This window comes from Lepus europaeus, chromosome 9 (assembly GCF_033115175.1).
Source record: "Lepus europaeus isolate LE1 chromosome 9, mLepTim1.pri, whole genome shotgun sequence".
Classification (NCBI taxonomy): domain Eukaryota; kingdom Metazoa; phylum Chordata; class Mammalia; order Lagomorpha; family Leporidae; genus Lepus; species Lepus europaeus.
Window position 1 is genome coordinate 106771662 of NC_084835.1, and position 23427 is coordinate 106795088.

Here is a 23427-nt window from a genome sequence, read left to right on the forward strand (position 1 = left end):
AGTTTTTCTTACCAAGTTGTAGTCACTTTATTTGGCTTTGGATGGGGTCTGCCCTCAGATGCCTCTTGTAAGCAAAGGACAACTACCAGTGCTTTTTCCTTCTTCTGAGTGTAGACATTCTCTCCCCTGGTGTAGCTCTACCTTTGGCTTCTTCCAGTGCCTGCAGGCAATGGTTTCTTTGCAATTTGTCCTAAGTTTATAGTTGTTACTACTGGAGGGTGGCCTCAGTAGGAGCTCACCTGCTATTATCAGAAGCTGGAAGCCTCTGTCTATGTAGTTTCAGTCTCACTCCCCTCCCTGTCTCTGATGGGTCTGTTTATAAGTGGTGATGTGGCCAATCTTCCAGTGTCAGGAATGAATGGAAATGCTTGTGCGATCCACAAGCTAAATGGGCTGTCCTCTGAGCATCAGAACTCACCATGTCCATGTTGTTTCAAGAGTTGGACATCTGCCTCATTAAACCATAGGAGTCCATAGCTAATTGGGACCAGACTAAACTACGCAAAATCGGAAAGTCATGTAATTTGTCTTCAACACCTCTCTTTCTCAGAGTCACTGTAATTCTTCATTTAATAAATATTTGAGAAGAAGAAGAGAGAAAGCACTTAACAAGCACATCCTCACTGCTGGTTCATTCTCCAAATGCCTGCAATAGCCAGGGCCAGGCTAGAGCCAACCCTGGGGGCTGTGAACCCAATCCAGGACTTGCACATAGGTGGCAAGAACTCAGTTGAGCCATCCCTACTGCCTCCCAGGGGTCCACATTTGTAGGAAGGGGAGGTCAAGAGCTGGAGCTGAGAACTGAACCCAGGTACCCTGATGTGGGGCATCTTGACTACTGGGCTAAATACCTGCTCCCTTTGGTTCCCTATTCCTGGATAGAAAAGCTCCCTGAGTTTCTACAATTTTTTCCCCAGGCAACCCTTCATGCTCCTGATCCCCCTGTCTCTTCTAGCATCTACCAACACTCTCTTCCCCTGCCCAGCCCTATAGCCCGTCACCCCTTTGCTAGGCTGGAATTAACAAAGGAACTGAACCTAGTTCTGTGACAGCGACAGTGGGTAATGTGCTTTCTTTCACAATATCTCTTTTTGATATCACCTTTGTCAGAACTGTGGAAAGAGCCCTAGAATGTAAAATACTACAGCTCCTTCACTTTTACTGTCAAGATAATGAATTTCCAGAGAGGATAAATGACATTTCCAAGGTTATATGCTTGATAATTAGAGCTCAGAAATCCCATTTCCTGACTTGAGTTGGTTCAGGAGTGGCTTCAAGTCCAGTAGCAGGCCATGGAAGGCAACAGGGCCGCAATTTGACGCACGGTGACGTCACTGCTACACAGTGACAGGGCAGCCGTCGGCAGCCACACGGCTACCTGGTGGGCTAATAGGGCCACAGTGGAGGACGAGAGCTGATTACAACAGGAAAGGACATGCTGCCTAGCAACGAGAAACCAGTGGGGACACCATCCAGGGCCTGAATGGGAATTTGGTTCGGTCCCGTGTCCGTCCATACAACAGAACCAATACAGAGATGCAAGCGGAGCTTAATGGACCAATGGATGGGAAATCTCTCTTTGCTTGCCTCTGTCTCAGCCTCGAAAGCAAATACTTTAAAAAAAACAACAACAAGACTTTGGTGTTATATCGAAGCTGGCCTATGAAACAGTTTCACAGCACTTCATGTCACAGCAACATGGACAAACCTAGGGCCACGTGCAGCGCCTCCCACTCACTCTTCCCACCCCATCAACTACAGGTCAGGATCAGGCACTGAACTGAAGATAAATCCTATCTATAATTGTTAGATATAATGCATCTAGCATCTGTTAGTTTTAAAAATTGTGAACATCTTACTTTCTGCTGTAAAACAAGTCACAGCTGACATGTCACTTCTGATAGAAGAGAAACATGGGCTTAAAGTGTGTTGTGGTATCTGAGGTTTGTGGACCGGGCTGAATAGCTTCAAACGTTGCACCAGCTTTCTCCCAGGAACTTCCCAGAGGGGCCACCCTTTGCCAGGGATCATACTTTACAGATTTCTAATTGTGTGTTTTATTTGTGTGTTTTCAGAACATGAAGCTTCTGCTCACGCAGTGCACTCAGGAACTCTGGGTATAGGACAGGTTAGCCCCTAACGTTGGGGTCTGAGCTCCTCTTTCCTCTGATAAAGTTGTTCTTCCAGATCAAAACGTGTCTTTGAGCATTAGTGTTCCACTGAACTGATTCAATGAAAACCACTATTTGGGTTTGGTTGGGTTGGCTTTGGTGAATGAGCGTTGTGTGTTGAAGGCAAATCTGCTAAGAATAATTTCTTTTGAAAGAGAGACGTTAGGAAGAAGAAATTGGGGTCTACCCTGGAAGGTATGCAGATGGCTGGAAATTATTGGAGAGTAGTGGGGTGGGGAGGAACAGGAGAAGAGGAGAAGAGAGGAGAGGAGAGGAGGAGAAGAGGAGAGGAGAGGAGGAAAAGAGGAGAGGAGAGGAGGAGAAGAGGAGAGGAGAGAAGAGATAGGGAGAGGAGGCAAGAAGTGGAGAAGAGGATGAGAAAGAAGTGAGGTACAGGAGGAGGAGGAGAGGAAGAGGAGGAGGAGGCGGAGGAAGAGAGACCAAGACAGAGACCGGTTTTCACATGTTGTATATTTGCCCACTCTTTTTGTTCCTATTGCTATCAGCATGTTTAGACAAGAGGAGTTATGCTCAGCTCACAAGCAGCAATGGCCTTCAAGCTGTCCATCTGTCTCCAGTGTTGCCTCTCTCAAGTCCATTCCTCACATGACCACTGAAGGCTGATCTCCAAAGCGAAGGGCAGGTGGAGTCTGCTCTCTGCCTCCACTCCTTGTCATTGGCCACATTGCTGCTACAGCTGCTGGTGTCCACGTGTCGCCTGGATGAGAAGCATTGGTAACGCAAGGCGCCTGGGACTAGGGGGTAGCGTGATGTTGGTTGCCTTGGAGTCTGCACCCTTGGCTCTCAGCGGGTGCCCTAGCTTTCCATATGGTTCTCAGAAGGAACCTGGAGCCATGCTATGGCGGGACAGGGTGAGGCCCTGCTCTCTCGAGAAGCAAGCTGGAAGGGAAATGCCCTTTGCATCTGATTCTTCCTGGTGGTCCTGAAGGTGTTTAAGCAGACATGTGTCCTGCCCCGTCAGTTACAGCTGACATGTGTCAGTTACACATTTCATCCTCAGCCACATTTGTAACTACAAGCGAACTATGCTTCCTATCGCAAGGTGCTAGCCGGGGCCACAAACAACAACATGCTTGTCTTGTGCTTGCGGGTGCTTTATCGGTTAGCTGTGTTGAAATCTATGCGGCTCGGCACGGCCACGAGAGCGGGCGTGTCTGCCGATAGCGCTGGTCCCTCACATCACACAGCACTTCTGTTCGGCGGACTGCTTGATTTCCGTGAAGGTGGCCTGGGCCTTCTCCTTGATGGCATCCAAGTCCATGTTCTGCAGATTCTGTAAGTGCCCCAGAATGGAATCCTTATCCTCCTCCTCTTCCTGGTCCTCATCTACCATCTTCCGGAGGTCTTCGGGCAAATCCACGTCATCTCCAGCTATCTGGATTTGATTCTCATCCATTTCACTCTGAGAAACAAACACAGAGATAGAGTTGCAGCTCTAAAACCAACCAACCAGCTAACTAAATGAAAGGCAAACGCAGCAGGAAAGCAAGAATCTGTCGAGAAGGGATGAAATGAATGGCACACTCAGCCATCTCCCTGCAGAGCCTGGTCCTGGTGGCTGCTGTGGAGACCGGAGCTCCTGGTCGAGAGGCCTCTCCTTCAATCCACCTTGGGCCAACCAGAACCTTCTAACACAGTGGTTGTCCAAGTGTGGTCCCTGGACAAGTAGCATCAACATCATCTAGGTGCCTGTTTGAGGCGCACATTTTTGGGGTGGGTGTTTTGGCATGGCTGTAAAGAGGTCGCTCTGTATGCTCACGTCCCATAATGGGATGCCTGGGTCCATTTCCCAATTCTTCTCTCAATTCTAGCTCCCTCATGTGCACTCTTGGAAGCATCAGGTGACAGCTTAAACAGTGAGGGTCCCTGACACCCATGAAGATCACCTGGGTTGAGTTCTGGCCCAGCCCAGGCTGTTGTAAGAATTTGAGAAGATTGGAGATACATCTGTCTCCATCTCTGCCTTTTAAATAATAATTTTAAAAATGCATGCAACATTTCAGGCCCACTTCTGCCCTACTGAGCTGGGAACTGTGGGGGTGGCCCCAGCCATCGGGATGCCCAGAAGCCCTCTGTCTGATGCTGATGGCCCCAAGAGCTGGAGCACCTCATGGTAACTTCACCTCAGGGCTGCTTTGCAAATTTTGCATGGTTTATCAGCCCCACAGCCTCATTCTACAACTCAGTGGCCTGGCTGACCCCACTCCAAGGGTGACAGTGACCAGATAGAGCTCTGTCATTACACTCACTACACTTCAGTGACAATTGCTTAACTATCACCGATTCCCTCCCTTCTGCAAGATGGCGGTCCCCTTGTGTGCACAGAAGCATGTCCACACCAAACTTAGACCCTCAGCACCTGGATGGAGTCATGCTTGCTAAATGAACCACCTATGGCACGGCTCCTACTCAGAGCACTCTGATGCCAGTGCCATTGGCACAGTTTGCTTTAAGTACTTCATTTTGTGACTATACCCATGGCGGCCCCAGAATTCCTTAGTGCACATCTCCTGGTCTCTCAGATTCCTTTACTGCTTCGGCAAAAAGAATCTAAAGAAAAATATTCTCTAGGGAAAGCTGAACAGTGCTTATATTCCCAGATTAGAGATCAGGTTGTAACATGAAGTGAACTAGGGGGGTGGGGTTAAGGGGGGGGAAGATGAAAAAGAGTGACACTGATGATAGTGAAGTGCTACATCAGGGCCACCTTCATCGCTTGGGACCAGCCTCGAATTTCCCGTGAAAACTCGTGAAAACCCACATAAAGACAAAATGCTCATCTTAGTCTCAACCAGACCATTGGTTGGATTCAAAACAGCTTTCAGCACACACTGAGCTCCCAGGATGGAGATCTGGGTTCCCCGGTTGGGGTGCTGAGCGGAAATGGTCAGAAAGAATCAGGCGCTGTCTCAGAGCAAACGGCACGGCAGGACAATGCATGGACCTTATTTTCCCTCTGCAAAGTGGGCTGGAGGGACAGAGTTGAGATCTTTCCAGCTCTGACCTCTAAGCACTAAACTCCTCCAGCCGATCCTTGGAGGGGCTACAGCCAAACAGCCCTTCCCCAGGGCTCTCCCTTTTATCTGCTCCCCAGGCCGAGTGAGAGCCGAGCCTGGTCCCAGAGTTAGGGTGAGAGGCAGATTTCTGACGGCAAGCAGGCAGGGACGGACGTCACACAGGCCTGAGAAGGGCCACAGTCAGCAGCAGTCTCCGCAGCTGGGGAGGCCGTCCCTGCACTTGGCCCGGGCCTTGGACCCAGATTAATGAGTTCCCCATCAAACTGTTGTGGGATTAGTTAGGTAGCTAATCCCCAGCCAATCTTGCATTTCTGTTTACTTTTTATTTACCTACCCTTGCGGCTGCTTTTCTCGCTGGTTGTCCTCTGGATTTTTTTTTTTTTTTCAAGGAGGAGAGGCAAAGCAGGCATCAGCCTGTCCCTTCTCAGTCCACGAAAATGCAGGGCAAATGCCCTCTCGGTCGCACCCACCTCCACACAGCAAGGAAATGACCAAAAGGACATTCCTGGGAGTTCTAGCACCTTCCTGCTGGCTGGTGGTCAGAGCCCTGTGCGTGTCACTGGGGAGGTGAGCTCACCAGGTGTGCTAAGACAGATCCAGCTCACCAGGGCTCGTGGGATGGTGCTCTCCTGCCTCCTGTCCACGGACATCCTCAGCAAGGCCAGCTCTCCCACCCTTGGACTCTGGAGAGGCTCTTGTGTGGTCACTCTTGCAAGGGTGACCGTGAGGTTGATTTTGCATTGATGCTGCTTGTCCAGGGAGGGGAGAGGACTGGGGGGGGGGGTAGTCCACGCTGCTGTACACCTTACAGAAGGGATCTCCAACGCTCCAGCTTCTACCAAAGTGGCTCTCAACGTGGGGTCCCCAGGGCCGCTTCATCAGCCTCTCCCGGGGAGGGGAACTCCCGGAACCATGGGCCTTCTCATGGCTCTGGCCCTGCCCAGATTCAAAATGCCATAAATCTGGAGCAGGCTAATTTTTACGTCAGTAATTTTGTATTGCCCACGAATGATGTCAGTAGCCAAATGGTCCTTGGCAGCGAGCAGGTCCCCCACCCACCTTGTTAGAGATGCACACTCTTGGGACCCACTGACCCAGAAACTCAGGGGCTGGGCTCGGCACTCAGTCCTCCTGGGGATTCCGGCACCTGCTACATTGAGATCCACAGCGCTACATTTCTCAAAGACAGGCTACAACCGTCTCACCCTACGTCCCGGAGCCCAGCAGCGTTTGCCGTGCACAGACACACACAATAGACACCTATTGTGTGATCACCAGTGAGCCTATTGTCAGGGACTCCAGCAACCTCAAAATGACTTAAGTTTGTGTACCCTCTTTGCTGGACAGAGCTCTGTCTCCATAGCTGTCCCTCACGTTCCTACTCCTGTCGGGGAAGCCCAGCCTAGCGGAGTGGGCGTTGGCCTGAGTCCGATTGTCTGCGTGAGAATGTAAGCTCTATGGCTCAGGCTGTGTGACCCGGGGTGCCTTACCCAACCTCTCTGAGCTTATTTCCTTGTCTGTTCATTAGGGATGATATTATTTGCTTTAGAGTTGTGGAGGATTAATTAGATGGCAACTATTATTTAGAGCCTATTAAGCACTCAACCAGCAGAAGCTATTCACAAAATAGCAATGCTCAGAAGCGGGTGAGGATTTGCTCCGGGGGTAATCCTGCCTGGGCTCTCGGTCCCATCCGCAGGCCACCCGCTCTTTGCCCCTCACTTCTGTCTTGGGAATGACAGGCTCGCTCTTTGTCAGGAGCCAGCCTTTCAGCGCCTGGCTCTCAGTTCTGGGAGGAGGCTGCCTAGCGGGCCCCTGTGTCCCTTACTCGTCAGTGTCCCCACCCACCTTGTACCTGGAGCTTGTTTATCAAAGTCCCTGGCTCCACCCCTTCCTGGGAAGGGCTGGGGCCTGGTGCCTCTGCCTCACCTGCTGCCCTCTGGCTGCTCCCAGCTCAGCCTGCTTTCTGGGCACCGGCCTGCCAAGGATGCCAGGCGGGCTCTGGGATGCACTTGGGCAGATTTTTTGGGACAAAGCAGATGTGGGCTTAGATGGGGGGGGCAAGCGCTATTGACCCCATAGGCAGCATTGGATGTGGCCACTGGTTGTGGGCAACACCACGCTAACAGTTGTTCTAAGAACAATGTCACCGTCCCTCCATGCTTTGGGTGATGACCGAAGTTCTAGAATTCATTGCCCTGGACATAACCTACACTGCAGACACACCTTTGATGAAGGCTGGACTGACCAGACAGGGCTGGTGACTGGCTAGAGGATGAATGACACCCATGGAGCCCAGCCTGGGGCCGCGGCCTTGTTAGCACTGGGTCCTAGGCATGCGAGCTGCCCCAGAGCTAGGCCTGGCCAATTGTCAGCATCTCACTTGTAGCCACTGCAGCCTACCCAGCCTGCTAGTCTGTAGCCTAGAAGGAGACACTGAGGTTCAAGTTCAGGGTTTGTCATTCATCTGCTGCATGACTTTGGGGGAGTCCCCTTACATTTCTGAGACCCAGTGCGAGGACTCCCGGGTGCACTGGTGAGCAGATTAAGTACGACAGGTTGTGCAATGGCCTCACAAGCAGCTGGGGTTATTAGTATTTGGGGAAGAGGGAGTGTCCCCTGGATAAAGGAGGCCTGGATAGTGACCTGAGGGTAGGAGAGTATCGGCCCTTCAGACAGGGATCCTGGCCACAACAAGCAAGTAGGAAGCACCAGTGGGATTTGCACAGCGGCCCCAGCCAGCCCGCTGCTTCCTTTCGTCGTGAACATCCTGCTGGCCAGAGCCTGTCTGCAGTTCCAACAATGGCTGTCTTGTCCACACTTCCTGCCACCCATGGACAAATCTCAGACTGGGGAGGCCGGGGCTGTTCTTGGCACAGTTCACACTTGAAGGGAAGGCAGCGAGGCCTCATGACAACTAGTGCAGCTCCAGCCGCTGTGCCACAGCCTCGCCGCAGGTGCAGGGTGGGGGGTAGGGGCACGAGGACTGAGAACCAGAGCCTGGACGAGTGAGTGCATGACGGGGGGGAAGTGAGCCAGCTGTAATTAGGGGGCTTACGGGCCCTATTTTGTTCTCAGAGGGTCTGTTTCAGAGGTCTTCTTGTTTCTAGAAATCTTATCAATTTGGGATATTGTTTAATGCAGCTAAAAGCTGATTATTTTTATGCCAGCTGACCGGGATCCATCCTAATCTCTTGTTTTTAACCAGACTTATTATCTGCATTGCCAGTGCTGACTGCTCCATTAGGTAAATCGCTCCACGTCGGGCCAGCGTCACTCCCTGGGACCTGGATCTCAAGGGGAAGCGTGGCCCTGGGCTTCAGACTGCCTCCTCTGTAGACCTACAGCAATGGCCTTTACCTTTTGCCAGACTTGAGACACGATGATAACGGATCTTCGGTGGTTTTATCTTCAGAAAAGCTGAGGGTGCACTGGAGTCCAGCCAAGCTTGGTGTATAAGCAAATAAACATGCGACATGCTAGACGGGTCTGGCTTTAGTCTTGGCCTGTTTATTTATGCTTGGTCTACAGGGCACCCAGGAGCTCGATGAATCAATTCTTTTGCATTGATGAGTTCATCTACCGCTGGCTGTGGGCAGGCTTCTGAGGCTCATGGGCTTCCGCAGCGTCACCTCTCCCTGTCCTGGTGGCTGAGACCCTTGGCTGTACTTCCTGGCTCCTCCCTCTGCTGTCCATCTCCCTTCAATGACGTTAAGAGTCCTCCGCACTCCCAGATGGGACAGAGGGTGTGGATCTGTCTTTTTGCGTTAGAGGCACGGGTTGTCAATGCTGATGGAGAGGGTACTCGGATCCGGCCCTGCGTGGCACTGGCTGTGCATGTCTTGCATTTTGCTTCTCCCACGGGCAGTGCAGAGGGACTCAGGGGCTCGGAGGGGCTGCTTCTCCAAGCCTCCCACTACAGAGGAGGAAACCGGGGTCCCAAGAGGTGAAGACCCTTGGAAAAGGTCATTATCCTGGTCAGGAATGTGGCCAGCCCCACTAGGGGGTAGCAGCCCAGTGTGGCGGGGTCACAATGGCTTGAGGTCAGAGGTTGCTCTGCTGTTTGCCGGCTCTGGGATCCCGGGAACTCGCTCTCCCTCTCTGAGCCAGCATTCTCTGCGAAGCGGACAGATCTCTGCCTACCAGCCCCTGGTGGTTGTGAGGAATCAGGGGGGAGCTGCTGTGGCTACGGAGCTCGCACTGCACGTCACTGCGGTGACCAATCACGCCTCCTCCCCATCCCCGCAGGCTAACTTGGCATGAGTGGGAGGAGCACATGGAAGTGGGGCAGCGAGGGAGGGCAGCCCGCAACGGGACCTCTGCCGCCAGCCACCAGAAACAGCTGCGCAGGAGCAAGAGGGTTTGTGGCTGAGACCCTGCTGGGCCGCCCCCAGAGCTCCCAGTCAAGGCGAGACTGGCAAGGAAGGGTCCAGAATCTTCTTTATTATTTTATAAGAGGTGGATTACTTTGGTCCTAATGGAGCTGTTAGGGAGACACGTCCAGAGACAGCTCTATTGAGAGAGTTTCTTTTAGATCCATCTTTACGCCAAACGATGCCCTTAATACAGCAGACAAACACCAGGTGTAACTAAAGCATACAGCTCAGCAGGGGGCCCGGCATGATTTTTCAATGACTAACCTAGACTGACAATTCTGTTAATAGGATTAGGGCTCATTGTGGAACTGTTTTCTCTTATTAATTTGGCTTGACTTCCATATACATTCTGAATTGCCTGGGATAAGCGGCGCATTTGCTTTTAGAAAGAATCTTGTGACTATCTTGAAACATTACTTCCTCTATTTGAAAAAAAAATGACATTTAAATTTCAATACAAAGTCACATCTGTGTTTTATACAACATTAAAATTGCAGTTATAACTACAAATCACACCCAGGCTTGTTCTTTTAATGTGGTCCTTATAGAAGATTAGTTTCTTTTTCTTGTTTCTGATACTTTGTTCTCTGGATATTTCTTTCCTTTTTCCCTAGGGTATCCATCCACTGAGTGAGCGCTCTGTGAGTGTGTATATGTATGTGTATGTGTGCATGCAACTTCTATATGCCAGCACATGCCAGGCACTGCACAAACATCTGTGATAGGTATAAATACTCAGGGTCGCAGGGTAACGTAAGAGACATGTACTCAAGGTGTGTCCCAATCTAGCCTTAAGTAGGGAAAGGGAAGTCATGGAAGGTTCTGGAAAAAATAGCATTAAACCAAAGTTTTACAAAATGGAAGGGAACCCTAGGGGTCAGGTGCAGGAGACAAAGTGGGAGGGAGGTCCAGCCCAGCCAGTGAGTGGCCCGAGGTGAGTCTGGAAAGACAGGAGCCACATCCCCGCCTCCAGGTCTGGAGTTTGGCCTTTGTTTGCAAAGTCATGCTAAAGCCCTGGGGAGGGTGGGGAAGAAACAGAGGGAACAGGGTCAGATTCGCCTCTTACTTTTCCCGCCTGGAACCATGGAGGGTGCGGAAGAGCAGGCTGATCCTGGTGTTCCAGAAATCCTTAAGAAAAAGCAGAGGAATTCTGCAGAGCTGAAGATCAAGAACCCTGAGAAAGGAGTTTGCCCAAAAGAAGCTTCCAAAGGCAAGGAGAAAGCTTACCTATAAAAAGCTAAGCACTACCCCAAGGAACACAGGCAGACGCCCAGAACTGTGGTTCGGACGGCAAAGGCGGCAAGAAAAGCTGGCAACTTCTATGCACCTGCAGAGCCCAGACTGGCATTTGTCATCAGGATCAGAGCTATCCACAGTGTCAGCCCCCAGGGTTGCAGCTTCCTTGTCTTTGCAGATCATCACTGACACTTTTGTTAAGCTCAACGAGGCTTCAATTAACATGCTGAGGATCGCGGAACTACATATTGCATGGGGTACCCAAATCTAACGTCAGTAAGTGAGCTCGTATACCAATGTGGCTATGGCAAGATCAATAAGAATCGAACTGCCTTGACAGATAACACTCTGCTTGCCCGTTCTCTCGGTAAATACAATATCATCTGCATGGAGGCGCTGATTCACGAGGTCTATACTGTTGGAAAACACTTCAAGGAAGCAAGTGACTTCCTGTGGCCCTTCAAGCCACCTTCTCCCCGAGGTGGGGTGAAGAAAAAGACCACGCGTCTTATAGAGGATGGAGATGCAGGCAATAGAAAACAGATCCACAGGCTTCTTAGGAGGACAACCATGTCTGCTAGGACATTTTTTGTAATCTGGTCAGATAATAAACAGCAACTACACTCCAATTGGAGAATAAAAAGATTTGCAGTTTTGGACGCCTCACTCTGCAGTTTTAAGAGGAGCAAGATGCAAAGTAGAAAACCTACATTAAGGGACAGAGGTGAGAGACGCCGAGGCTTGCGCTTGGGGGTGAGTTGAGAACCACTCGGGAGGTGACTTGGTGATGTCCCGGATGTTACCCCGAGTGGGGCGGGACGCATCCGGGCTGACTCCCAGCTGCCAGCCTGGAGCGGGATGGCCAGGACAGCCACCCGTGTGGTGAAGCCTGGGGGAGGAGCAGGTTTGGGAACAACGAGTAGGGGCATTTTGCTCTGTCCTCAAGGTGGCTGGGTAAGGGTAGACAGAGCAGTGAGCTTCGGCAGCAGTCATGGCTGGAGGAAGAGATCTGAGAGTCAGCAGCACATAGGAGAGGCAGGAAGTGCTGGCCGGAGGCAGCCAGCCAGGGAGGGCATGCAGACCGGAGTGGGCACCCTGAGATGTCCTCACGGCTGGGGCCGAAACAGCTGCAGGAGAATGACAGCCGGAAGGGGAGAGAGGGCTCGGGGAGGAAGTGACTGCCAGCGCCGGCTGCCTGCTGAGGACACAGAGGCCCCTGAGGAAGAGAATGGAACTGTGGTAGGATCGAGGTGGACTGCCGAGGTCCGGAGGGAGCCGGCTTGGGCAGGGCAGTGGGCAGGGCAGCGGGACAACACCTGGAAGGCACTGCCCACTCAGAAAGGGAGGTCAGTCAGATGGTGGTAGCTGGAGACATTTGGCCTCCTTTATAAACAAGCAGCCAGGAGAGGAGGAGAAATGGAAGATTCGGCACAGGGAATAATTAGAGGAGCCCGATCCAAATCCAGTGGGAGAGTCCCGCCTCCTTGAGGCCTGTCAAGTGCTGGAGCAACCTGTGATTCACAAACTGGGTGAAGTTACGGCAGGCTGGGTGTGTGCAGGTGCACATTACAATAACTGGTAGAGACACACACACTCCACGTTTCAGCAATGTGTTCACCGCACACATGTGATAACTTCTCTGATGACTGCAATTAATGATGGCCATCAAAAGACAAATAGTATTGTCATTACCGTTTATCTAGAAGGCCAGGGTCTACTTTGCTCCCTTTCAAAGAGTCAAACCTGCTTTCCCCAGTCAGCAGTGGAGTGAAACTCTTTCTCATAGGAAACACAGCCAAGCAATTTCTTTAGAAAATGCAGTTCTAATTCCAAAATGTGACACCATTCTCCTCATTGGACCTGACAGCTCCCGGGAAGATATTTTCTCCAGCTGGCTCCTCACTGGGCCTTGGGTAGGGCAAGGCTCAGGGCTGCGTTCTGCTGTTGTCTAACCTGGAGAATTGCGAATGGGGCCCGAGGGGTCAGGCCTGTTACCTGAAGGATTTGTTGGATGCCCCTGGCTCCCTGTGGGCTGATCATGCTATTACTAGCACGGCTTACGCAGGATAGATTTTTTAACATGGCACAGGGCTAACTCTTCCGCAAAGCTCACGGGGAGGACCTCAGGGGGCCACTTAAAGCCCAGGGGACGCCTGGTCTCTGCCCGTCCTGGCTGGAGGGTGTGCTGAGTCCAAAGTCTCCTGGCGCAGAAGAACTATGCCCTTTGCAGAGGGAGAGGGGAGGAAGTAGCCCAAGAAGTACTGGATGGAGAATAAGGAGACATGAATTCCCATGGGTCACAGGAAGTCTTGTGACCCTGGGCAAGTCCCTACATGTGCACCATTTTTTTTGCATGTATTGAGTGTACACCTATGGGATGGGCTTTTTCCCCCCTCGGCGTGCAAAACAAGTTTAATAAAAAGAGAAATACTGCCCAGACGCTGATGTCAGGGAGACAAGGTGTCGTGGTCGCCCGGATTCTAGAAGGAGCATTCACAGAGGCAGGAGGGGTCAGCTCCCCCCCTCTCCCCGGCACCCAGCTAAGGACTCCGGATTCTGTGGCCCTAATGGCTCCTTCCCGGTCCAGCGGGCCTGCGTCCCCTCTCTTCCCGCCACCCCCTTGGCACACTGCATGCCTGGGGCTCACAGCCCCAGTGACTGGTGGGCACTGCCTGGAGGTCCAGGGCCTGGCCCCTAAAAGCAGCATCTGCAAACCCACAACCTAGATTCCCACGGCGGTTGCTGCTGGCACCAAACCTCCCCCTAGCAGAGGCTTCCCTGCACAGACAGGACTGTCACCTGCAGCTAGGGAGTCACCGGCGGGGGGATGTGGGGTGTGTGTCACCGTCAGAATCGGAGCGCGGCGTTCACGGCCTGGGAAGTGACCCTGTGCCCCCAGTCTGCCGCCAGCCTTCACTGCCCCAGCAATCGCTCGGCTGAATATGCCGGCCATTCTCTCACCATCCCGGGTACCGCGGAGACAGAGAACAGCACGGCGCCCCCAGCGCGCCCTCCGGGGGCCCTGGAGCTGTCCGGAACCGCGCGATCTGCTCCATCACACCAAACCCCTGCGCTGTCCTACAAAGTTCGCCCACCGGTTTCTCACCGAGCCGCGTGGGTGCGTCCTTCGGCTCAGGGAACGCCAGGGGGCGCGGGTCCCCCAGGCGGCAGAGGCTGTGCCTGCGCTCCACCACCCGGGTCGGCTTAGACCCGAGCGGCCGCCGCGGGGCCGGCCGGCTGAGCTCAGCCTGGGAAGCCGCTCGTGGGCGGGCAGGGCAGGGCAGGGCAGGGCGGGGCCGGGGCCGGGGAGGCGGAGGCGCTGCGTGGAGGCCGATGTCATCCCGGGAGTTTTATTGTGCACTTTCTATCATGGACCGCTAGGCTAGGTTACACGTCCCATGTCCTTATAGGCAACTGTCACTCATGGTGTCTCTAGCATGTCTACACCACAAATTCTTGACCCGTTGTGTGTAGACCCCGTTTGTGCAAAATGTAGGCATCGTATGAAAGGCCCCTAGAGGGGCTCCGGATGGAAGTAAATTCCGCAGCGAAGCCCGCTGGCTGGTGAAGCCTCACCTTATTTATTCGGAATGGAGGCATTCCTTGGGTCAGAACCCGGACCCTGGGGGTGGGGCTCGGTGCCACTCCCTGAAATGCTGAGACCATACAGGTTATCCCAGATGACTCAGCACCCAATTTAGAGCCACATGGAGTTCACAACTACCTTAAAACTTTGGGGACTGTTCAAATACTAAGAGTAGAAGGAAGGGCCAGTTTGGTGGTGCAGAGGGCTAAGCTGCCAGCTACTGAGCTGAGTCCTGGCTGCTCCACTTCCCATCCAGCTCCCTCTGATGCGCCTGGGAAATAAGTGGGGAAGATGGAGCAAGTGCTTGGGGGTCCCTGCCACCCACATGGGAGGCCCAGATGGAGTTCCAGGCTCCTGGCTTCTGCCTGGCCTAGCCCTGGCCCCTGTGGTTATCTGAGGAGTGACTCACCAACTGAACGACCTCTCTTTCTGTAACTCTGCCTTTCAAATAAATAAGTAAACCTTAAGAAAAAGAGTGGGGAAAAAAGGAGAAGAAACAGACACCACGGGCCCATCCTTTTCTACCTTGCTCTTTTTCATGGTTGGAGGCCTAACTTCTACCCTCGCTCTGCTGCTTAGTAGCTGTGGGGTTTTGCAAAGCTACTTAATCCTCCCAGGCTGAAGTTGTCTCAGGCCTAAAATGAGGTGGTGGCATTAGATTAGAAGAACTCTAAGTCCTCCTTAAGGGTCCATGAAAAAAAAAAATCAGGTGAAGTCTTAAATCTTGCACGCGTGTGAAACAGCTGTGAATTGAGGGTGCTGGGGGCAGCGAAAGGTATGGGCTCCGCCCCTCGCTGTGCTCACTGTATGGTTTGTCTTCTGGAGGTTCATGAGCTGGGAGTCTGGTTCCCAAAGTAACGGTGTTAGAAAGCTGATGGGAACTCTAAAGGGTGGGCCTAGAGGCAGGTAACAGGGCCACGACCGCCTGTGGGAAGGCATCAGCTGGTCTAGAGGAGCAAGTTAGTTCTCAGGGTGAGCCCGGCCCCTCCCTTGCCTCTTCCTCAATCACGTGACCTCTCCTTTTGCACACGTCTGCCGTGCTGTGTGCACTTCCCAGCCACCAACATCTTGAGCCCAACACACCTCTTCTCTTTATCCATCAGCCAGCACCAGGGGCTCCGGTCCAGCCACACAGAATGACAGAGCCATTTGCAATCTCTGTGGACGGAGCCGTCGTCACTCTCCAGGGAGCACTGGAATTGCACGCCAATAACTCTTTCCTCTTGCCATAATTTCTGTTGAAAGACGCTTGTCTTGCTTGACACAGGGTTGGGAGATTGTTTTTATTTTCTCTGAAGAGCCACTAAACCTTGTTGCTAAGCCTGCCTGGTGAGGATCTGCAAATGAGCAGGACTGCTGACCCCTGCCAGGGAGGACAGAGACCAAAGGGAAGTCTTGAGTTTCAGGGGCCTCAAGTTGTTGCATTGATTGACTTCACACCCCCGTTTGCTTCCCCCGAGGAATATCAACCCTGTCTGATATTCCGAGACCACAAGATCACAGCACTGATAAGAGCAGCTGCCCCCTGAGCTCTGACCATCTGTCAGGTACATTACACATCTCAGACAAAGACCCGCTGCGCTCATTTTACAGATGAGAAAATTGAGGCTCGTGTTTTTTCTTTTTTAAGCCACATGCTGCACCGTGACACAGTGACAAGAGCCAGGATTGAAATCCAGCTCTCCTTAGCGCCCCACAGAAGAACAGAACAGTCATCAAAAAGTCAGTTTCTCAATCTTTGTGGAACATGCATGCTTGGTGGATTGTGTGAGTGTGAGCCTATGTGTGTGCATGTGAGTGTGTGTGTGTGTGCATGTGAGTGTGTGAAATTTCTGCTTCATTGCAAACAAGACTTGTGGCGCTTTCCTCAGTGGGAGCCGAGTGGGGAGGCTGGGGCTGGAGTTCAGCAGCCTGAATCGGAGTCCGCCTTCCTGCCTAGGGAGCCACTCTGCCAGACAGCCAGTGGGGCATCCCGGGGCGGGGTGGTTAAGGAAACCCACCAGACAATGAAAGTGGAAGGGACCGTGCCAAGAAATACTTCACTCGTCCAAAATGCAAGCCCCGTGGGAAAAAGCGTAAAACCGGAATGGAGACAGTGGTGGGACGAGCAAGGCATTCTTGGCCCCATTTCCTGGCTGCAAACGAAAATGAGCATCAGTTGTCCCGTGAATTGTCGCCCCTGGCTAAGAGCATCACGGGGTGCTCTTGGCTACTGACCTCTCCTGCAGGCTGGGGCTGCCCGGCTTTGTGGTTCCAACAGTGACCTTGCACAGTGGCTCTCCCTCTGTTCAGGGTTTCTTAGGTCAGAAGCCTTCCTGGGAGCTGCAGGGGACCCACGGAAGGCACTGGTTCAGGGGGGCTTTCTCTCATCTTCGGGGCAGCCCTGCACTGTGGAGGGAGATTTTTCTCTGGCTGGACGGTGCATTCTGCAATATGGAGTTGAACGCCCAGCCCAGCAGGTGGGAGGTCCTCCATGGGTGTGGGAGGGGAGGGGCTGAGAAGAAGTGAGCTAGGAGGGCAAAGGGCTAGGCCTGAACAGTCCCTCTGAGCCAGGTGCCACGATGTTCAACACCACCTCTTGTCACCAGGAGACCAGCCACTCACTCGACCACTGCCTACAGACACCCCTGCTCAGCCAGCGCCCAGTCGGGTAAGACGGTGCCAGGTGATGACTGTCACTCCCACATCATCTCCAAAAGCCAGCAACGGATCGTCCCTTTTAAACAGAAGCAGAATGCCATCGAAGTCAAGACTGTGGGCTCTGCCTTTCCTAGCTGTCTGGCTAATAGCAGGCGGGGGTTTTCTTTATGTGTCAGCTTCCCCTGCAGGGGTGAGTGAACCTCAGCGAATTAACAGACGTACAGCACAGCGCCTGGCGCCTAGAGAGCTCAACAAACATCAGCTGTGATTGTTTTCCCTATTGTCTAGTTACACACAGAAGCCCTGTATTCTTCTGATAAACGTACATGAAAATGTCACTCTGAGTGGACGTTTGACCTAGCGGTAAGCTGCAGGTTGAGACGCCTGCATCCCATTGTGGGTTCCTAGGTGCGAGTACTGACTCCACTTCCGGTTCCAGCTTTGTGCTAATACAGATTCTGGGAGGCAGCAGGTGGCAACTCAAACAGTTGGGTCTCTGCTGCCCACGTGGGAGACCCGGGCTGAGAACCCAGCTTCCAGCTCCAGCCTGGCCCAGCCTCAGGCCCTGTAGGCTTTTGTGCAGTGAGTCAGCAAAAGGGAGCATTCTATCTTTCTCCCTCCCTCCAAAAAAAATTAAATTGCCATCTACTGCAGTCTATTTTTTTCAAGTGGCCATGAAAGTTCATGGAGTGGAATATCTGGAATCAAGGTTTTACCAACACCGAGCTCAATGCCCTTCTCATTATACAAGCACCTCAGTCAAGATGGAGAGGCATGCGTGTTCTTGAGCGTCGTCTTTGCTCATTGGGTGGGACGGGATCGCGTACTCCTGGGTTCAGAGCACCTTTCTTACCTTCGGGAGCCTGTACTTCTCCCTGAGATGCACTCGGAGGCACGCCCTCTCCGCCTTTTTCTGCGTAAATGCAGCATCTCTTTCCATCCTAGAAGCGACAGAGTGAAGGGTTGTAAGGGTACAGGCAGCTCAGCACGTCCCAGCCACCGACAACAGGAGCAGCCGCCGGACTCCGCCTGAGTTCCCGAAGCCTGCAGACAGCTGGCAAACCAGAGATGTTTTCTTTCCTCCTTTCCCAAACACCTGGCTTTCTGTCACTTCCATACCTGACAGAACACAGACCCCTAAATCCTAAGGACACTGTGGTCCTGGAAACCTGATGCTGCAGACCGGGTGAGGGGCAGGTGCTTGTTGCTGCAGAGCTGCTGCAGGAATCTATGGCCCGGCGCTGAACATCGCAGTCACCTGGTTAGAATACAGCTTCCTGGGCAAGATTCCAGTCCTGCCCCATCGGAATCCCTGGGGGCCGGAAGGGGCAGCTACACTTCCAGCAAGCTCCATGAGTGACTTTCATGCAAGCCAGAACAGGGCCAGGGCCAGGGCCAGGGGGATCCTTTGTGGGCCCATGGAATTTGGGGGTATGATACAAACCTGTTCCCCTTCAGTGTCTCCGTCTCCCTCTCCCTACCCCAGTGCCCCAGTGTAGTCACAGTGTTTGCTTTCTTGTTTGGAAAGACGTATCCCTAAGGAAGGCAGTGCAGGCAGGGCGCTGAGGAAGGCCTAACCAGATTGTGTTACGCTGGGTTGAAATGGACTCCCTTGCTCATGATGACCTAGACAAAGACAGGCACTTTTGGGGCTGTCTGTAAGCTCACGAGAACCACGGCCCTTCTGAGCTGCACACACAGGTGCGTTATTGGTGGCTAAACCTTTACACGTGGCCCTGTGCTCTGGCCATGTTGAACCAACACGGGGCCAAGCTGAACAAATGAAATCTCTTTGGGAATTTGGACTTGGGACTCAGACAGGCAGCCTGGAAGTGTGGCTGACACTGTCACACGCGAACTTGAAGGCCATTGTCTGTCTTTGGCCTTCAGGCCCACGGTCTGGGTGGCAGAATGCAAGGGAACAGGCTGGCTGCCGAGATGGAAGCAGTGGCAAGGGTGGGCCAAGCGTGCAGGTGGCTTCCTATTGGCCTCTGGTTCTTAGGTTAGGTGCTGGTGAGGCCTGCTGGGATTCCTTCTCATGGATTTGTTAAAGCATCTTTGCGTGGAGCATTGTTTGTGCTTAAAAAAAAAAGCTTTCATTTTTCAGGTGAAAATAGTTTTCCATTTCCTGACTCCAAGTTTTGAAATAATCTTAAACCTTCCACAAAAGACTGTCAGGCAGGGCTGCATCGGAAGCAGCAATCAGATTAAACGACTGATCCCTGGGCCGAATACTCTGCAATGATTTCCACCTGCAAGTCGCCAGGGCTGGAGTGGGTAGGGAGCACTGAGTTCAACCTTCCAGCACTGGCGTGGGGAACAGAACAGAGCGACTTGGTGACTTCTCTGAGACTGGTGACCTGCAGCGTGGGAAGGAAGTCCATCTCCCCTGCTAGATTAGTAAACCCTTAACACATTCAGAAAGTTCAAACAGTTTTACAGCAGAACTCGTATCCTCACCATCTAGATTCTACAATTTGCATCTCACCGTGTTGTTGCACGTCTCAACCTCTGTCTATCCAATATTTTCATCTTTTTGGCACAAAGTTGAAGACATCCTTACACTTCCCAATGTGCATATGATTGTCTAGAGCTATGAACTTGTTTTTGTTTGAGGGTCTTTTTTTTTTAAGAAAAAATTGCATTTGATTCAGTGCACAAGCCTTATGTGGAGCCCCCAAATGTACACATCTGGGGAACTCAAGCCCCCATCAAGATATGACACATCAATTTCTCTTGAGAAAATGCCCGCCTTCCCATCACCAGTGAACACCTGCTGTCCCCGGGAGGCAGCCAGCCCTCTTTGCCCACCACAAAGGTTCAGGTGGTTTGGCCTGGTCTGGAACGTCATCTCATTGGAACCACACACTTCAATTCTTGTGTGTGGAAGGCTTGTTTACTCAGTATAAGAATCTTTTCAGATTCATCCACAGTGTTCTCGTTACCACTCATTTCTTCCTTTTTGCTGCCGAGTAGTATTCTAGTGTATGCATGAGCTCGGATAAACCATGGTTTATTCCTGCTCCTGTTGATGTACATCCAAGCCCTTTCCCATCTGGGGCTATGGTGGAGCAAACTCCCATGAGCGTTCCTGGGCCAGTCTCCTCCCACGTGTAGCTTCATTTCTTCCCTGTAAGTATCTGGGCATGGGACTGCTGAGCTGCAGGGCGATTTTGTGGCGTACATATGGTTTTACAAGAAACTGCCAGACCTTTGTCCAAGATGGTTATATTTTCTTACACCGCAGGAAACAAGAGGTCTTAGTGGTTTCACATCTTGACCAATATTTGCTATTTTTGGCCTTCTGAATTTTAGCTGCTGTGGTGTGTGTTAACTTCTTTGCATTGTGTATATCCTGTGAAGTGTTTGTTCAATTCTTTTCTGAATAATTTGTTGCTTTAATGATTGAGTTGTCATTCTTCCTATATCCTAGAGCCCATTCCTTTGTGAGATAAGTTTTGCAAATATTCTCTCAATCAGTGGTTTGCCAAATATTTATCTTCATAAAAGTGCCTTTTGGTGCACAAACGATTATATTCTGATTTCCCTCATTTTAAAATGTTAGGGTTATTGTTTTCTGAGTCTGAAAAAGAAATCTTCACCTACTTCCAGGTTGCAAAAATCTCTCTTTTTTCCATCCCTAAAGGCTTTACAATTTTAGCTTTTTATTTAGGCTGATTGTGCGTATCAGATTAAATTTTAGTGCCTAGTGTAAGGCAGAGGTCCAAGAGACTGTTTCCCAGTTATTTCAGCGCCTTTTGTTGAAAAGGTGTTCCTCTGGATTATCTGGGCACCTTGGTTGAAAAATCAGATGACTGCATTAGTTGCACTGAGCCATGGAGAGCCCCACTGCTTAGATCCCAGGACTCCAGAGCCAATCTGGGGAGGACTCGGAATCTCTGACTGCTCTGGGTCTGCCACGCGGACCCCTCGGTAGACTGAAACTTCCTGCCACAGAAAACCCGCCTCTTCCATCTCAGTTCCCTTCTCACAGCGCCTGCCCTAAAGAAGGAGTCCAAACATTCAGTGAACAAAGTGAAGTTCAGAGTCAGCTTACACTGGTATTGCAGGGGCTCTTGAACCAGAGCCAGAACATAAGGTGAGGGGCATTTCTATGTACTCGAGGGACGAAGAGGTTCCTTCACAAACGTTCTATTAAGGTACAGTCCTCTGTCCATAGAAATGTTCCCAGGAGAGGGGACAGAAATCTGACCACAGAAGGAAAGTAAATGGATGTGCAGTAGAGGGCCTTGTTAAGTAGCTTTTCAGTTATACTTGGTAGAGTCAATCCCACATTTTTCTACAGTAACAAGGACAGTTTTAAGTTTATTTCTGAGTATTCATTTTCTATATAATTTATAAATATATTTACATATATGAATATGTTTATATATACTTCTATATGTTTGTTATATATACTTCTATGTATTTATATGTTTATGTTATATGTACTTCCATATGTTTCTGAATATTCATTATATATAGAGCTGTCTCTGCAATGAACTCGTGGTGAGCCATTTTTGACACCTACATCTGGATGTTGCACTGTTGATGATGAAGCCCTTGAGAACTCAAGCAATGAACTGGAGGATTCCTTTTGCCTCAGGCTGCCCCACTGTCTTGGGACTATCTCTTAAAGCAGGAAAGTTCCAGGGCCTGCGCTGTGGCTTAGCTGGTAAAGCTGCTGCCTGCAGTGTGGGCAGCCCATATGGGTGCCGGCTCGAGTCCTGGCTGCTCCACTTCTGAGCCAGCTCTCTGCTATGGCCTGAGAAAGCAGTAGAAGATGGCCCAAGTCCCTGGGCCCCTGCACCTGTGTGGGAGACCTGGAGGAAGCTCCTGGCTTCGGATCAGTGCAGCCTGGCCGTTGTGGCCATCTGGGGAGAGAACCAGCTGATGGAAGACATCTTTCTCTCTCTCTACCTCTCTGTAACTCTGCCTTTCAAATAAAATAAATAAATCTTTAAAAAAAAAAAAGCAAGTTCCTGAATTTACAGTATCCTCACAACCACACAGAAAGCCGAGTAGCTGACAAATAGCGCTATTGGCTGATCAACCATATACCATTTAGGCATTTTTTTGAGCTTTGATCTGGCCAGATGTAGAGATCAGAGAAAATCAGAACATTAGATAATCGAACAGAAGCTATATCTGCAACCAGATGGATCACTTGAATGTATTAAATGCTATTTTGCATGCTCAGCTATATAGACTAAGTCTCTGTCCACTTTTTCATTTTGTTTTTTAAGACTTATTTATTTGAAAGGCAGAGTTACAGAGAGAACTTCTGTCTGCTGGTTCACTCCCCAAATGGCCGCAGCAACCTGGGCTGGGCCAGGCCAAAGCTGGGAGCCAAGAACTCTGTCCGGGTCTCCCACGTGGGTGCCGGGGCCCAAGCACTTGGGTCATCTTCCACTGAATACGTACATTAGCAGGGAGCTGGATTGGAGTGGAGCAGCAGGAACTCAAAGCAGCACTCCCATGCCATGCGGGCGCTGCAGGCGGCTGCAAACCCACTCTGACCACCTATTTTGTTATCCCACCTGAGCTGAACATGCTTGTGCTGCTGTTGCATTTCTTCATCATTCTTGCTTTCCTTTTTCAGCTGTGTTCTCACACAGGCTTGAGAAAAGCCAGCCAGCGGTTCAGGCCGGCTGCTGCTTGCTTTCAGCTGAGTATTCACACAGCATCATTTTTGCAGCTGCATCTACTTTTTAAAAATTGTTGTCGATTTTGACTTTCATCTACCAAGCATAGTACATTCCAGGCAGTTTGTAAGCCATAAGATCTTTCAGAAAAACACACCAGACAAGGTTTCCACTACATGTTGGCTTTCTATTTCCTTCGTTCCCCCAGCTCATTAACTTTTCCACGTGTAATCATCTTGGCCCTAGGACTTAGGCAACTATTGTGTCATTGACCATTAGCTAACTAGGCATGGTGACAAAAAAGGAAAATTTTCCTTCTGTAACCTACAATGATATTTAACCTCTGGACTGATGCTTTAATTCTTAGCTGGCTATTAGAAGATGCACAATCAGACAAGGAGGTTGTAGCTGCTGACGCTAGGGAATCTGTCCCCTCAGCAGACTCAAGGTCCCTGGGGTTGGACGTGAAAGGAAGCCACTGGGGGGGGGGGAGACAAGTGGGGGCAGTGCGGAGGGCGCTGCCGGGGTGCGAGGCTCACGCCCGGGACGCGGAGCCGTGCGTACTCACTTCTCCTCGATCATTTGCTTTTGGTACTCTTCGTACTCCTCTCTCGTCATCCCGTGAGCTGCAGCAGGCTCGGACGCGCCTCCTTCTTCTTTCTTCTCTTCCGAACCCCCTCCAAATCCCAGGTTCTTTACCTGGTTACTGATCATACTTTTCATGAAGAAAGCCAT

The 23427-nt window shown here is 51.3% G+C and overlaps 1 protein-coding gene across 1 annotated transcript; it reads right to left on the reverse strand.

The window, feature by feature from the left end:
- Positions 1 to 3366: 3366 nt before the first annotated feature.
- CPLX4 (complexin 4) lies at positions 3367 to 23427 on the reverse strand. The gene is made up of 3 exons (XM_062200285.1): positions 23261 to 23427; positions 17901 to 17988; positions 3367 to 3594 (listed from the first exon to the last, which is right to left on the reverse strand). Exons 1-3 carry the CDS (start codon positions 23425 to 23427, stop codon positions 3367 to 3369), a joined length of 483 nt encoding a protein of 160 aa, XP_062056269.1.

Coding starts and splice junctions, on each gene's coding strand:
- CPLX4 (XM_062200285.1), bottom strand. CDS start 23,427: ATGGCTTTCTTCATGAAAAGTATGATCAGTAACCAGGTAAAGAACCTG. Junction 17,989..23,260: donor AAGCAAATGATCGAGGAGAA/GTGAGTACGCAC, acceptor TGTCGCTTCTAG/GATGGAAAGAGATGCTGCAT. Junction 3,595..17,900: donor AGAAGTACAGGCTCCCGAAG/GTAAGAAAGGTG, acceptor TTTGTTTCTCAG/AGTGAAATGGATGAGAATCA.